The sequence below is a fragment of the Staurois parvus genome, unplaced genomic scaffold (assembly GCF_062004578.1).
Source record: "Staurois parvus isolate SC_StPar_1 unplaced genomic scaffold, SC_StPar_1.0 ptg000782l, whole genome shotgun sequence".
NCBI lineage: Eukaryota > Metazoa > Chordata > Amphibia > Anura > Ranidae > Staurois > Staurois parvus.
In genome coordinates, this window is record NW_028318578.1 from 1 (window position 1) to 17,500 (window position 17,500).

The 17,500-nt window shown below is 45.8% G+C and overlaps 1 protein-coding gene across 2 annotated transcripts in view; it reads right to left on the reverse strand.

The window, feature by feature from the left end:
• Positions 1-820: 820 nt before the first annotated feature.
• Positions 821-17,500, reverse strand: part of TMEM214 (transmembrane protein 214) — a 38,982-nt gene continuing 22,302 nt past the window's right edge. For both annotated transcript variants that reach the window (XM_089654618.1, XM_089654617.1), the window contains exons 9-14: positions 16,331-16,472; positions 13,220-13,311; positions 11,016-11,064; positions 8,600-8,710; positions 1,706-1,823; positions 821-945 (exon numbers count right to left, since the gene is read on the reverse strand). In XM_089654618.1, the coding sequence (XP_089510744.1) occupies positions 836-945; positions 1,706-1,823; positions 8,600-8,710; positions 11,016-11,064; positions 13,220-13,311; positions 16,331-16,472 (622 nt within the window). In that variant the 3' untranslated portion in view covers positions 821-835. The remainder of the gene's footprint in view (positions 946-1,705; positions 1,824-8,599; positions 8,711-11,015; positions 11,065-13,219; positions 13,312-16,330; positions 16,473-17,500) is intronic.

Below are 17,500 nucleotides of genomic sequence, written 5' to 3' on the forward strand. Positions count from 1 at the left end.
TGGGTGGGGGTGTGTGTGGGTGTGTGGGGGTGAATGTGGGTACGTGTGTGTGGGGGTGAATGTGGGTACGTGTGTGTGGGGGTGAATGTGGGTACGTGTGTGTGGGGGTGAATGTGGGTACGTGTGTGTGGGGGTGAATGTGGGTACGTGTGTGTGGGGGTGAATGTGGGTACGTGTGTGTGGGGGTGAATGTGGGTACGTGTGTGTGGGGGTGAATGTGGGTACGTGTGTGTGGGGGTGAATGTGGGTACGTGTGTGTGGGGGTGAATGTGGGTACGTGTGTGTGGGGGTGAATGGGTGTGTGGGGGTGAATGGGTGTGGGGGGGTGAATGGGTGCGTGGGGGTGAATGGGTGCGTGGGGGTGAATGGGTGCGTGGGGGTGAATGGGTGCGTGGGGGTGAATGGGTGCGTGGGGGTGAATGGGTGCGTGGGGGTGAATGGGTGCGTGGGGGTGAAAGGGGGTGCGTGGGGGTGAATGGGTGCGTGGGGGTGAATGGGTGCGTGGGGGTGAATGGGTGCGTGGGGGTGAATGGGTGCGTGGGGCGACATCCCCTCCTGCTGCCTGTAAAACAGTCCAGCGGCTAATCAGCTGCTAGGATGGCTTTTACAACACATGCAATCGCTGTTTGAGGGAAAAAAAAAGATATGTGGATGATGCCTGTAACTGCAGGCATCATGCAGGTATCTCGACTCAAAGTGGAGGTAATGAGGTGGTCAACTGAAGGTCAACACACCTGTCAATGACTTCTACATGATCTGGGAAGTGTTACACATTGATGCCAGAAACACGCTCATTGACACAAGCCTAAAGCCCGATAACATATATATAGGAAGTTCAGACTACCCACCTGTGCCCGTGCTGGCCGTAGTGTGACACTTTGCTCCATGCCTGCTGTGACGCCGACAACACGCCTGTCTGCTGTAGTAATCTCACCGATGAGGAAGCTGCAACCAGGAGGACAGGTGTGAATACGATCAAGTATTACTTTTAGATTAGAATGCACCTGAGGATATATCAAACCCAGGCTGGCATCGCAATTCACATATTAGAACATCTGACCTCGTAGGGAACTATAACGCGTGGATGTAAAAAAGACCATTCGTACCCAGGAACAACTTTTAGCACACGATTCACCCCTTGTGTCATGCGATTTAAATTGGAAGCCTGGCCTAAACCTATGTGATGTTGAACCTACTCCCAACCCTATTCGAAGTCCTATACCGACATGCCTGTATAGGAAGAGATGAATATATTTTCCTATTCTTAGAGTGCTTCGGTCTTTTGATTGGCTCCCAACACCAGCTTCAGGGCAGAGGAGGGACAGTGGACAATCGCTGCCCCATAGTAAGTCTATGGGTGATGTCACCACTCAGGCATTGCAGTCACTGCTCTCACCTGAAGCCAATACTAGGAGATGATCAGGTGACCACACTACAGTAGCGTCCCTATGGGGGTGTGGGCCGCACCGGGTGACACCATCACACAGGGTGCAAGAGCAGGATGCCGACACAGTGACAGCTGCCCCTGTCCTGGTGTAACAGTAAAATGGAGTATCACCTTAAGCAACTGCTCATGTTGCCGGTTTCAGGCTGAAGAAGCCGAGAGCAGCGAGACCTCAGGCAGTGATAAAAACCTGACGGAGACTCTAACCCTGCTATATCCAAAATGAAATGGTCTTAGGTTACACTTCTTACAAAAACAGACCTTGGATGGAGCCACTTGTCCGGACATCGTGGATGAGAAAACCAAAGAGGAAGACGAGTGCTATGAGGCAGAGCCGGAACCAGGGGAACCCTTGACCCTTCATCTTTTGCAGCAGAGCCTGAATTAGAGGATGCATATTAGACCAGACATAGAACCTGTGTGTTTCTCTACAAATTGTAGAAGATAAAAGCACAACCTTTGTCATAAAGAGATCGAGTCTCCTACAAATTACTGCAAAATAGCTTCTGAACTATGTACTAGATACACTTTAACCCCTCGCCCTCCGGAGGATTTCCCCCCCTTCCTGACCAGGCCATTTTTTGCATTACGGCACTGCATTATTTTAACTGACAATTGCGCAGTCATGCAACGCCGCACCCAAATGAAATTTACGTCCCCGTCCCCTTCACGTTTTTTTAATTTTTGGAGCTATAAAAAAAAAAGAAAAGGCCGACAATTTTGGGAAGACAATATTTTTTAGTTTTTGCTATAAAACATGTCTGGTAAAAAAAATTTAAAAATCTAATTTCATCATAAATTCAGGCCAAAATGTATTCTGCTCCATGTCTTTGCTAAACAAAAATCCCAATACCTATAAATTAATTGGTTCACTTGAAAGTTATTGCATTTATAAATGGCGGTATAGATACTGGGATTTTTTTTTTTTTTATTGCTAGTAGTGACTTATAGTGGGACTGCGGCAGGCATTCTAACACTGGGGGGGGGACTGACTTGGTGTCACTGACATCCCCAGTGACACTAATACAGTGATCAGTGCTAATAAAAAGCACTGACACTGCACTAATGACAATGGGCAGGACGGGGCTAACATGTGGGGCGATCAAAGGGTTCACTGTGTGCTTCACTGTAAGCCCACTGCTTTGTATGGCTGTGCTATGCATAGAAGTGTGCAGGAGCTGACAGGGGAGAGATCTGTATTGTTTACTTACAGTTATCTCCCTCCATTGGTAATGCTTCTCGATCACCAGGTGCAGGTGAATAATCATTGGCTGAGACCCAGTGATTGAAAGCCGAGGCAGCAAATAGCAGCACAGGTAGGTCACAGTATTACTGCTATAGGGCGGATGGGAAGCAGATGAGTGTCACAAAAAAAAAAAAAAAAAAAAGCTGCACAAATACAACCAGATACTTCAATTGGCCATTGGAGAAGGAAGGGGGGGGGGTAAAAAATGACTAGCGCTACAGTTTGAGACCTGCAGCTCTCATATTCAGAGCAGACCGGAATTCCAGCAGCCATTGTACTATCTAGTATAAAGAAAAGATTTGTCTACCAAAATCTCTGTGCCTGGACATAACGACCCCAAAACGCACATACAAGACCACCACTGCCTTGCTATAGAAGCTGAGGGTAAAGGTGATGGACTGGCCAAGGGTGTCTCCAGACCTAAACCCTATTGAGCATCTGTGGGGCATCCTCAAATGGAAGGTGGAGGAGCGCAAGGTCTCTAACTTCCACCAGCTCCGTGACGTCATCATGGAGGAGTGGAAGAGGACTCCAGTGGCAACCTATGAAGCTCTGGTGACCTCCATGTCCAAGAGGGTTAAGGCAGTGCTGGAAAATAATGGCGGCCACACAGAATATTGACACTTTAAGCCCAATTTGGACCTTGTCACTTAGGGGTGGACTCACTTTTGTTGCCAGCAGTTTAGACATTAATGGCTGTGTGTTGAGTTATTTTCAGGGGACAACAAATTTCCATGTTATACAAGCTGTACACTGACTACGTCACATTGTAGCAAAGTGTCATTTCTTCAGTGTTGTCACATGAAAAGAGAGAATCAAATATTTACACAAATGTGAGGGGGGGGACTCACTTCTGGGAGATACTGTATATATATACAGTCATGGCCGAAATTGTTGGCACCCTTGATATTTTTCCTGAAAATCAAGTATTTCACACAAAAAAGGTATTGCATTAACACATGTTTTGCTATACACATGTTTATTCCCTTTGTATGTATTGGAACAAATATAAAACAGAGGCAGAAAAGCAAATATGACATAATGTCACACAAAACCCCAAAAATGGGCTGGACAAAAGTATTGGCACCCTTAACTTAATATTTGGTTGCACACCCTTTGGAAAACATAACTGAAATCAGTCGCTTCCTATAACCATCAATAAGCTTCTGACACCTCTCACCCGGAATTTTGGACCACTCTTCCTTTGCAAACAGCTCCAGGTCTCTCTTATTGGAAGGACACCTTTTCCCAACAGCAATTTTAAGATCTCTCCACAGGTGTTCAATGGGATTTAGATCTGGGCTCATTGCTGGCCACTTCAGAACTCTCCAGCGCTTCTTTGCCATCCATTTCTGAGTGCTTTTTGACGTATGTTTGGGGTCATTGTCCTGCTGGAAGACCCAGGATCTTGGACGCAAACCCAGCTTTCTGACACTGGGCCCTACAGTGCGACCCAAAATCCTTTGGTAATCCTCAGATTTCATGATGCCTTGCACACAGTCAAGGCACCCAGTGCCAGAGGCAGCAAAACAACCCCAAAACATCATTGAACCTCCACCATATTTTACCGTAGGTACTGTGTTTTGTTCTTTGTAGGCCTCATTCCGTTTTCGGTAAACAGTAGAATGATGTGCTTTACCGAAAAGCTCTATCTTGGTCTCATCTGTCCACAAGACGTTTTCCCAGAAGGCTTTTGGCTTACTCAAGTACATTTTGGCAAACTGTAGTCTTGCTTTTTTATGTCTCTGTGTCAGCAGTGGGGTCCTCCTGGGTCTCCTGCCATAGCGTTTCATTTCATTTAAATGTCGACGGATAGTTCGCGCTGACACTGATGCTCCCTGAGCCTGCAGGACAGCTTGAATGTCTTTGGAACATGTTTGGGGCTGCTTATCCACCATCCGGACTATTCTGCGTTGCAATCTTTCATCAATTTTCCTCATCCGTCCACGACCAGGGAGATTAGCTACAGTGCCATGGGTTGCAAACTTCTTGATAATGTTGCGCACTGTGGACAAAGGCAAATCTAGTTCTCTGGAGATGGACTTGTAACCTTGAGATTGTTGATATTTTGCCACAATTTTGGTTCTCAGGTCCTCAGACAGTTCTCGTCTCCTCTTTCTGTTGTCCATGCTTAGTGTGGCACAGACAGACACACAATGCAAAGGTTAAGTGAACGTCTCTCCTTTTTATCTGCTTTCAGGTGTGATTTCTATATTGCCCACACCTGTTACTTGCCCCAGGTGAGTTTACAGGAGCATCACATGCTTGTAACATTCTTATTTATCCGCAGTTGTGAAAGGGTGCCAATACTTTTGTCCAGCCCATTTTTGGAGGTTTGTGTGACATTATGTCGAATTTGCTTTCTTTCCTCCCTTTTTTTGTTTTGTCCCAATACACACAAAGGGAATAAACATGTGTATAGCAAAACATGTGTTAATGCAATACGTTTCGTGAGAAATACATGATTTCCTGGAGAAATATCAAGGGTGCCAACAATTTCGGCCATGACTGTATATATATATATATATATATACACATTGTATACAGTCCGTGGGAGGGGGGGACTCACTTCTGGGAGATACTGTATATATATATATATATATATATAATATATATACACATTGCATACAGTCCGGGGGAGGGGGGACTCACTTCTGGGAGATACTGTATATATATATATATATATATATATATATATATATATATATATATACACACACACACATTGTATACAGTCCGGGGGAGGGGGGGACTCACTTCTGGGAGATACCATTATTATTATACAGTATTTATAAAGCGCCAATGGTTCGCTCAGCGCTGTACATTACAAAGGGGGACAGAACATGTGACAGAACAATACCAATACAATGCAAAACATGAGGGGATCGAGGGCCCTGCTCTTTGGAGCTTACAATCTAGGAGGGAGGGGATGGTGGCACAGGAGGAGATAGCTGTGGGGGATGGAGTGGTAGGAAGAGTGGAGGAGGTCGGCAAGTTAGCAGGGGGTGGGGTAGGCTTCCCTGAAAAGATGGGTTTTCAGGGTGCGCCTAAAGGAGAGGAGAGTAGGTGATAATCTGATGGGTTGGGGCAGGGAGTTCCAGAGGATGGGTGACACCCTGGAGAAGTCCTGGAGGCGGGCATGGGAGGAGGAGACCAGGGAACTAGAGAGAAGGAGGTCTTGTGAAGAGCGGAGTGTGCCTGTTGGGCGGTACTTGGATATTAGGTCGGTGATGTAGTTCGGGGCAGTATGGTGGACGGCTTTGTACGTCAGTGTTAGGATTTTGAATTTGATCCGTTGCGCAATCGGAAGCCAGTGGAGGGATTGTCAGAGGGGGGTGGCGGAGATGGAGTGGTTGGAAAGGTGAATGAGTCTGGCAGCCGTATTCAGGATGGACTGAAGTGGGGATAGCCAGCGGCGAGGCAGGCCAGTGAGGAGGGAGTTGCAGTAGTCGAGTCGTGATATGATGAGGGAGTGGATGAGCTGTTTAGTGGTTTCTGGGGTTAGGAACGTGCGGATTTTGGCGATGTTGCGGAGGCGGAGTCTGCACGAGTTTGTTAAAGATTGGACTTGGGGCTGGAATGATAGGTTGGAGTCCAGAATGACACCAAGTACTCTGGCCTGTGGGGCGGGTTTGATGGTGGCGTTGTTGGATGTGATGGAGAAGTCAATGGGGGGTGGGGTCCGGGCTGGGGGGAAGACAAGAAACTCGGTTTTGGAGAGGTTCAGTTTAAGGAAGTGGAGCGACATCCAGTCTGATATGTCGCTCAGTAGGTGTGTGATTCGGGCTGAGACTAAGGGGGTGAGGTGGGGGGTTGAGAGATAGATTTGTGTGTCGTCGGCATAGAGATGGTAGTTGAAGCCGTGAGAGTGTATGAGTTGGCCAAGGGAGGAGGTATAGATGGAGAAGAGAAGGGGCCCGAGGACAGAGCCTTGAGGGACCCCAACAGAGAGGGGGAGGTGGTAGCATTATAGGTAACGCTGAAGGAGTGTTGTGACAGGTAGGATGAGAGCGAGGAGAGAGCAGAATCTCTGAGGCCGAGGGAGTGTAGTTTTTTGAGGAGGAGGGGGTGGTCGACTGTGTCGAAGGCCGCAGAGAGGTGTATATATATATATACACACATATATATATACATATATATATACACACACACACACATTGTATACAGTCCGGGGGAGGGGGGACTCACTTCTGGGAGATACTGTAATATATATATATATATATATATATATATATATATATATATTGTATACAGTCCGGGTGAGGGGGGGGGGGGGGGGGGGCGACGACTCACTTCTGGGAGATAGATATATATATATATATATATATATATATATATATATATATATATACACACACACACAGTATATATATATATATATATATATATATATATATATACACACACACATTGTATACAGTCCGGGGGGGGGGGGGGACTCACTTCTGGGAGATACTGTGTGTACAGCTGCATATGACTGCGCAATTGTAAGTTAAAGAAACGCAGCACTGTATTACAAAAAATGGCCTGGTCATGAAGGGGGGTAAATCTTGTGGAGGGCAAGTGATTAAAGTTGACCTCAAAGTCTTTACTCCGTTACTCTCCCTCAACTTTACCAGGAGCAAAAATTATCTTTAGACAATCCAATTACTTTTTATTATTAATTTTATTTTTAACCCCTTCCTGCCCAGTGCCATTAGTACAGTGTCAGTGCTTTTTATAAGCACTGATCACTGTATTAGTGTCACTAGGGATGTCAGTGACAGTCAGTTCCCCCCCAGTGTCAGAATGCCTGCCGCAGTCCCACTATAAGTCGCTACGATAAATAAAGGTGCAGCGCTAGCACCTTTATCTTACTGGTTTGGAGGTTTTTTGGTTGCCTTTTTGGTGCTTTAGCAGCTCATGTTTTAGCGCTCACTTGTCTGCTAATATTCATTATAAGTCGCTGATTGCCGCCCTTACTAGTTTAAAAAAAAATTAAAAATCCCAGTATATATACCGCCATTTGTAAACGCAATAACTTTAACGTTAGAAATTAGATTTTTAACATTTTTTTACTGGACATGTTTAATAGCAAAAAGTCAAAAATATATATATTTTTTTTTAATATGGCAAAAAAATAAAACAAAAAACGCACAGGCAATCAAATACCACTGAAAGAAATCTCAAATCGTGGGGGGGAAAAATAAAAAAAGAAGACGTAAATTTAATTTGGGTGCAGCGTTGCATGACCGCGCAATTCTCAGTTAAAAGTAATGCAGCGCCATAACGCAAAAAATGGCCTGGTCAGGAAGGAGGGGGGGGGGTGTAAATACTCTGTATAGCAAGTGGTTTAAGTGGTTAACCTCTTCACGCCTGCCGAACGCAAATGTGCGGCCTCCCGGTGTCTGGGTCTAGACGCCGAGCGGCCGCACATTTGCGTTCTATTTAAAAAAGACGTGCTGAGAGCGCGCGCCCAGCACACATGTCTGGGACTCACTGAAAGGTCCCGGTCTCCTCTTTCAATCGGGACCTTTCCCGATCATGTGACCGTCACGGCGGTCACATGACCCTAAAACCCCGTCCCGCCTCCCGGCTTCTGAAACTCTTAAAGGGCCGGGAGGCGCCGGCGTGAAGGGGTTAATGCAACACCAATGTGTATCAGCTTGCATCAGACAGCGGGGTGGAGCAGGGCAGAATGACAACTCATGGGGCCCCCGGGCAATAGGGGATCATGGGGCCCCTGTGTCCTTGCCCAAACTCAAAAAAAGCTTATGAAAAAAGGTACCAGGGGCATCTCATGGGGCCCCCTACTGACCCCGGGCCCTCGGGCAGTGCCCGAGTTTCCAAATGGTCAGTCCACCCCTGGGGAGGAGTGATGTGCTGTTAGAGAGTCTTATAACAGATCAGTACAACATATGGACACCAACCTGACATGCTGACTGGCACACTTCGATGTCCTTCGAATGTGAAGACTTGGCCGAGAATTCCTCATTCGTCACACAGAAGGATTGCACCGTCTCCCGCACAGCCTTTTTCATCTAAAAAAACAAATACATAACCAGACATGTCACCTGCTGCGGGCTTCTAGCTGCAAAGTGAGATCGATGAAACCCCTTCCCATCTGGATATTAACGTTCGCCAGCACAGGGCATTGTGATACATCAACTCTTCTGTGGCCACAATAGGATTTTCTAAGTGCAAATGTATAACGCCCTTTGCAGTGAAAACATTAACGTAGTTGTAAACCCTTACGTATACCCAGTGAAGTGACTGGCCTCAGGTGATACAAAGAGATGAAACAAATCCTCCTATATAAGTTGTACCCGTTTATCTGCAGTCTCCTCTTCCCAACATCTGTTCAAAGTCCAGAATTTATAAAACCTGTCTGAGCTTGCAGAAAGCAAGGGGCGGGAAATTACACATTACAGAGCTCAGTGCGGAGAGCTCTGATAGCCGATTGGAAGGAAGAGACACACCCCCCTCCACGCAGCACACAGGAACAGAGCTCAGGCTGTCAATCTGCCGGAGGTACCTCTCCCATCACCATTTTTCTCTTGGTGTATGAAAAACTCGTCAGAAGTGATTCATGCTGATAGAAGGAGGAACCAGACAGAAATGACACTTGGTGTTCTGGACTGAGACAAGTACACACTATAGAGGGATAGCTTTTTTACTATTTTCAGGTCTGAGGTTTTCAACCACTTTATTTTGCGGCACCAAAATAGGAAATGTGCATCTGTATGTGTGTGCTAGTTCTCACACCAGCGGTCATTTAAAAAAAATGTGAGATGACTTATTTCTAACTCCTGCCAAATGCCCCGATAGCATTTGACAGGCAATAGACAGGCGTTTGGGAAGAGTTTTTAACGCTCCTCAAATACCCTATGCGTGGTTTTGAGGCGTTTGCCAAGTGTTAAAACCACACCACAAATGCCTATAATGAAGTTAAATGGTATTAACGCTCTAGGCGTTTGCGGAGCATCACCATAGACTGGAATGGGAGGCTTCAACTCCTCCTGACTCCACATGAGGTGTCAAGTTTTGCCGCGACGTGAAAGCTTCAGTGTGAACAGCATTGTGTGTTGCCATGTGCAGAATTTTCATAGGCGTTTAAAAAGCGTTAAAAACGCTTCCCAAACACCTGTCTGACGCCCGCTGACAAAGCTAGTGTGAACGTAGCCTAACTCAAGCTTACTAATATGCTGCTAAACTTAGTCAGCCATTTACAGTGGTATTCCACCCAAAAATCCTCCTCCACCCCTCTCTGCTACCACATTTGGCACCTTTTGGAGAGGAGGGTACCTGGTTTTGACAGATACTTCCCTCCCATTTCTGGCTGCGCTCCCTCCTGATGGGACTGTCTGCTGGTGTGAAGTTTGAATACCTGTGTGTTTCTTGTTACTAAATGTAGATTACCCGCCCTGTGTCATTATGCAGGGGGGGGGGGGGGGTGATCCCCTGAGTGTATATGTCTTGTCCAACACAACAAACACTTTACTCCTGCACTAGGAAAGGACTCAGTAGACCCAATAGGAATGTTCTGGAATTTTCTGGAATATGCACCGCTTGCTGCCCTCAACAGACCGGGGTGGTCCGAATACACTGGATACAAATGGAGAAACAGAAAAAGGGCGCACCGACCTAGTGCATTATCGTTTAAAATAATTTATTAAAGAAACAAAAATAGGTATCATACTCACAATGACATACTCACATAATAACACAGGCATGTCAAACTGAACAAGACGTATGATCCAAACAACATCTGAGTCCATACGATGGAACCCTGGATGACCAACTGGCTAACGCGTTTCGAGGAGACAACCTCTTCCTCAGAGCCAACCGTCTTGTTCAGTTTGACATGCCTGTGGTATTATGTCCATTGTGAGTATGATACCTATTTTTGTATATGTCTTGTATTTGTGTTCAGATAAAACTGGTCTACCTCCTGGTTTACTTCAAGACTGGTGGCGTCTAGTCTTTTATGGTCGGCTGTGGTGTCTGTTGTCGGTGTTCGGACGAGGAAGCGGTATTCTAACGGAAGTACCCAAGCAGTCTGGGTCGGTTCCGTTACAATGTGTTTTGTTTTCAAATTTTTATAAAAACTGAGGATACAGTAAAAAGTAGGACAACTCCAAAAGTAGGTTAGAGGGTGCTTGTTTCTAGGAGTACCGCGTGTTACATGTTACACGGAGCAGGCAGCTCATATGTACAGAAATGTCCCAAACAGACTTTCCGATTCACACATTCTTTGCAGTGTTCTAGTTTGAATATATGAGAACAGACACCCAACGCACAAAACTTAGAGGTTTGTATCCAAAACTTGCTGGTTGTCCAACTTACCGGTCTGGACGTTGTTTCCCAGGAAGTAACAACATGCTGTAGGAGCAGGCTGCAAGAGAAAAGAAATATTATACAGGATTTATAGAATGGTAACAGTTGTCCAACGCTTCACAATATAAAAGAAGACAGTACAAATATATTAAGTCCAGACAAGGTGGTTAGAAAGGCTGTGCACATGACAGCGTCCAATCTAAGAGGTGGGTAAGTGATAAAAAAAAAGGTAACAACTGTGAGGGAGGAGTTGATGGAGAAAGTAAAAGTTCAGTTGTTAACCACTTCAAGTCCGGACACTTTTACCCCCTTCCTGTCCAGGCCAATGTTCAGCTTTCAGTGCTGTCACACTTTGAATGACAATTGCGCGGTCATGCAACACTGTACCCATATGAATTTTTTTGAGACAGATAAAACTTTATTTTGGTGGTTTTTATTCACCACTGGGATTTTTCTTTTTTTTTTTTGCTATATAGATGAAAAAAATCCAAAAATTTTGAAAAAAAGTGTTTTTCTTATAGCATTTTGCAAATAATCTTTCTTCATAAATCTTGGCCAAAATTTATTCATCTATCTTTTGTAATAAAAAAAAAAAATAACCCAAATTAATTCATTAAAATTTTTCAGTTTTCTTTTTTTCTTCACATTTTTATTTTATTTTTTTATATTTTTTTTAACATTCTGTCACCCTAGCAGTACAGTGTCACCATAGTGACACTGTACTACTTGTTGGGGGGGGTGATTTTTTGAGACAGATAAAACTTTATTTTGGTGGTATTTATTCACCTCTGGGATTTTTCTTTTTTGCTATATAGATGAAAAAGTCCAAAAATTTTGAAAAAAGTGTTTTTCTTATAGCATTTTGCAAATAATCTTTCTTCATAAATCTTGGCCAAAATGTATTCATCTATCTTTTGTAATAAAAAAAATAACCCAAGTTAGTTCATTATAATTTCAGTTTTGTTTTTTTTTACATTTTTTTATTTTTTTTTTAACATTCTGTCACCCTAGCAGTACAGTGTCACCATAGTGACACTGTACTACTTGTTGGGGGGGGTGATTTTTTGAGACAGATAAAACTTTATTTTGGTGATATTTATTCACCACTGGGATTTTTATTTTTTTTTGCTATAGAAATGAAAAAGTCCAAGAATTTTGAAAAAAAAAGGGTTTTTCTTGTAACATTTTGCAAATAATCTTTCTTTATAAATCTTAAGCAAAAATTTTTAAGTTATCTTTTTAGTAAAAAAAAAACACAACCCAAATTAGTTTATAACCAAAAATTATATATATTTTTTTTTTATTATATTTTTTTATATTTATTTTTTTACATACTGTCACCCTAGCAGTACAGTGTCACCATGGTGACACTGGACTACTTGGAGGGTGATGAAGATTTTTTTTTTTTTTTTACACTGATTGCTTTAACATCCATAAAGGATGTAAAAGCAATCATTTCTCTTTCTCTCTGTCTGCATTCTTGCAGGCATTGAGAAATACTGCGTGAGCTGTGATTGGACACAGCTTGTCACATGGTACATAACATCCATAAAGGATGTAAAAGCAATCATTTCTCTTTCTCTCTGTCTGCATTCTTGCAGGCATTGAGAAATACTGCGTGAGCTGTGATTGGACACAGCTTGTCACATGGTACAAGGCTGTTGTGAATAGCCCTGTACCATGTGACCTCTGATCATTCACAGATTTCACACGTAGTAAGCAATGATGTCAGAAGTGACATCTTGTTTACACCCATTCATGTGATCACTGATTGGCCACTCAGTGATCACATGATCGGGACCTCACAAAGAGGTCCCTTACAGCGATCTGTGTTCCGCTGTCTGGAGGACAAAGCGGGCACCGGATAGGGGTGCCGCCCGCTCCCAGGAAGCGTGCACAATCCAAAATGGCGGGCGCCGTTTATGAACGGCAACCCGCCCCTGCACTGCCACCGTCCGGCCGTTTATATACAACGGCTGGACGGGAAGTGGTTAAGTAGAGGGGGTTAGGCTTCCCTGAAGAGACGAATATTCACTGGTTGCCTAGAGGCAGACACAGAGTAGGATATAGTCAGAAAGAAAGACTGGGGTAGGAAGTTTCAGAGGATGGGAGAGGCTCTGGAGAAGTCCTGGAGGCAAACAAGGAAGAAAAAGGAAAGAAAAAAAAAAAAAAACAATCTAAAACAAGTCACGCAGACATAAGGCTGCCGTTACCTGGACTGCGGTAGATGTTTGGTGTAAAGCTGCCGCCACACACTAAAGCTAAGAGGGTCGACGTTCAGACATTCGTAGAGGCTGTGCAGAAGCTGAAAAAGAACATTATTATTCTGCAACAGAGATAAAAAGTGAACCTGTCACATCCAGGAGGATTCAATCTCAACACTTGATGAAAAAATTAAAAAAAAAAAAAAAAAAGTTTACCTGCTGTGGAAACCACACAAATTTACTTTAAATTCCAACGTCCTGAACATACCTTCACACATTATTATTATTTATATAGCTGTGACATATACCGATATGCTGTACAGAGAACACTGAGCCATATCAGTCTCGCACTGGTGGAGCTTACACTCTATTACCCCACCAGTGTCGCACACTATTGATATACATTTATAGATCTCTGACAATCTGCAGTGTTGTAAAGTGCACTAAGCCACTGACAACAGTCTTTACACTAGGGGAGCTTACACTCGGATATCCTGTCAGTCACACACTATTATTACAAGTCTATATAGCTCTGCCATATACCACAGTGCTGTACAGAGAACACTGACATCAGTCTCTGTGATGGGGACAATAGAGTGTAAGCTCCTCTGATGCATAGTCTGATGCGACTGGCTCAGTGTTCTCTGTACAGGGCTGCGGTATATGTCAGAGCTATATAAATGTATAATAATAGTGTGTGACTGTGGGGGGACATTAGAGTGTAAGCTCCTCTGGTACAGAGACTGATGTGACTGGCTCAGTGTTCTCTGTACAGCGCTGCGGTATATGTCAGAGCTATATAAATGTATAATAATAGTGTGTGACTGTGGGGGGACATTAGAGTGTAAGCTCCTCTGGTACAGAGACTGATGTGACTGGCTCAGTGTTCTCTGTACAGCGCTGCGGTATATGTCAGAGCTATATAAATGTATAATAATAGTGTGTGACTGTGGGGGACATTAGAGTGTAAGCTCCTCTGGTACAGAGACTGATGCGACTGGCTCAGTGATCTCTGTACAGCACTCCAGTATATGTCAGAGCTATATAAATGTATAATAATAGTGTGTGACTGTGGGGGACATTAGAGTGTAAGCTCCTCTGGTACAGAGACTGATATGACTGGCTCAGTGTTCTCTGTACAGCACTGCGGTATATGGCAGAGCTATATAAATGTATAATAATAGTGTGTGACTGTGGGGGGGACATTAGAGTGTAAGCTCCTCTGGTACAAAGACTGATGTGACTGGCTCAGTGTTCTCTGTACAGCGCTGCAGTATATGTCAGAGCTATATAAATGTATAATAATAGTGTGTGACTGTGGGGGGGGGGGGACATTAGAGTGTAAGCTCCTCTGGTACAGAGACTGATGTGACTGGCTCAGTGTTCTCTGTACAGCGCTGCAGTATATGTCAGAGCACTAAGTGTATATTTTTTATTATTATTCTTTAGTGTGTGACTGTGGTGGGGATTCTGGTGCAGGGACTGATGTGACTGGCTCACTGTACAGCATCATGGTATATGTCAGAGCTATATAAATGTATAATATAGTGCGTGACTGTGGGGGACATTAGAGTGTAAGCTCCTCTGGCACAGAGACTGATGTGACTGGCTCAGTGTTCTCTGTACAGCACTACGGTATATGTCAGTGCAATATAAATAATAATAATGTGGGACTGTGGGGGGGATATTAGAGCGTAAGGTGCTCTGGTGCAGCAGTCGTAAACTATTATACATTTACATAGTTCTGATATATACTACGATGCTGTACAGAGAGCTAGTTACATCGTTCCCTGCTCCACCAGTCACAGACCAATATCATCACTTCTGACATTGTGAGTTCAGTACAGAGAAGAGGGAGGGCGCGTGAGAGAGAGAGGGCGCGTGAGAGGGAGAGGGCGCGTGAGAGGGAGAGGGCGCGTGAGAGGGAGAGGGCGCGTGAGAGGGAGAGGGCGCGTGAGAGGGAGAGGGCGCGTGAGAGGGAGAGGGACGCGTGAGAGGGAGAGGACGCGTGAGAGGGAGAGGACGCGTGAGAGGGAGAGGACGCGTGAGAGGGAGAGGACGCGTGAGAGGGAGAGGACGCGTGAGAGGGAGAGGACGCGTGAGAGGGAGAGGACGCGTGAGAGGGAGAGGACGCGTGAGAGGGAGAGGACGCGTGAGAGGGAGAGGGCGCGTGAGAGGGAGAGGGCGCGTGAGAGGGAGAGGGCGCGTGAGAGGGAGAGGGCGCGAGAAAGGGAGAGGGCGCGAGAAAGGGAGAGGGCGCGTGAGAGGGAGAGGGCGCGTGAGAGGGCGCGTGAGAGGGAGAGGGCGCGTGAGAGGGCGCGTGAGAGGGAGAGGGCGCGAGAAAGGGAGAGGGCGCGAGAAAGGGAGAAAGCGCGAGAAAGGGAGAGGGCGCGAGAAAGAGAGAGGGCGCGTGAAAGAGAGAGGGCGCGTGAAAGAGAGAGGGCGCGTGAAAGAGAGAGGGCGCGTGAAAGAGAGAGGGCGCGAGAAAGAGAGAGGGCGCGAGAAAGAGAGAGGGCGCGAGAAAGAGAGGGCGCGAGAAAGAGAGAGGGCGCGAGAAAGAGAGGGCGCGAGAAAGAGAGAGGGCGCGAGAAAGAGAGAGGGCGCAAGAAAGAGAGAGGGCGCAAGAAAGAGAGAGGGCGCGAGAAAGAGAGAGGGCGCGAGAAAGAGAGAGGGCGCGAGAAAGAGAGAGGGCGCGAGAAAGAGAGAGGGCGCGAGAAAGAGAGAGGGCGCGTGAAAGAGAGAGGGCGCGTGAAAGAGAGAGGGCGCGAGAAAGAGAGAAGAAAATAAAGCTGACCATACAGCAGAAGAATTTTGTTTTCTCTTTATGAATGTTGGATTTTCAAATTGCTAGTAATTATAAATTGGCGGTTTTTTTAGTGACGAGAAAATTCAAAGAAGCAGGATGGAAAATTTTTCTCAAATTTCTGATCGTGTATGCGTTTAGGAAATTGGATTTACTCCAAAACTGAATGATAAAGGAAATTAAATTTGAAGTACTTTCAAAAGACATGTCAATTCATCGAATGTACTGAGACTTTTTGTCTGAAAATCTATTGGTGTATGGGCAGCTTCAGAGTTATGGTGCAAAGACCTGTTACATACGTGAAGGGGAGATCTCACCTCTTTCCTCATAGCAGAAGGGCAGTTGGGCGTAGCTCTGGACAGGAAGGATGGGAAGTAGGTGTGCAATGTGTTTTCTGGTGTCGCTCCGAACGCCAAAACCTTCAGCCTAGGGTACAGGTCTCGCAGCTGTTCCTGCTGGCTATAACCACACTGGATTAATGTGATATTAACCTGTCCTGATTCACAAAAGTTACAATGAATGAGCCATCACACATTCTGTTACTTCACATAGGCACGGCTTTTCCTTCAGACTTTTTTTTTTTGTAATAACTTCAATACCGGGCACTTTCATCCCCTTCCTGCCCAGGCCAAAATTTCACTGATGCGCTTTGAATGACAATGCAACACTGCACCCATACGATATTTTTCTTTTTTTTACAGATAAAGCTTTATTTTGGTGGTATTTAACTAGTTGCCGACCGCAGATAGCCGAATGACGGCTGCACTGACGGCCGGCCAGTTCTGAGTGGACGTCATATGACGTCCTCCCAGAACGCGCTCTCCTGCGCGCCCCAGGGGGCGCGCACTCGGCCATCTCCATGATCGCTGTGTCCTACGGACACAGCTGATCACGTGATGTGGTAAAAGGCCAATCACAGCGGCCTTTTACCACCTGATCAGTGGTGTCCAATGACACGCTGATCAGAGGGAAATGCAAGTGCCGGTTCTCGGCTGCACTTTCCTCACGCTGTCAGATTGTGAGGAAAGTACTGCCGAGAACCGGCAGTTGTCAGAGCGGGGATCGGCACCGATCATCAGGGCACTGATGATCAGTGCCCTGATGATCGGTGCCCAGCAGTGCCACACACAAGTTCCGCCCACCTGTGCCCAGCAGGGCACCCACCTGTGCCACTCTACAGTGTCACACCTGTGCCCAGAAGTGCCACCTACCTGTGCCCAGCAGTGCCACCCACCTGTGCCCACCCACCTGTGCCCACCAGTGCCACCCACCTGTGCCCACCCACCTGTGCCGCCCACCAGTGCTGCCAGTCAGTGCCACCAGTCAGTGCCCAGGGGTTGTGCCAGTCAGTGCCCAGCAGTGCCGCCAGTCAGTGCCGTCTATCAGTACCCATCATCAGTGTCACCTATCAGTGCCGCCTATCAGTGCTACATATTAGTGCCGCCTATCCGTGACACCTCATTAGTGCTGTCCATCAGTGCCGCCTA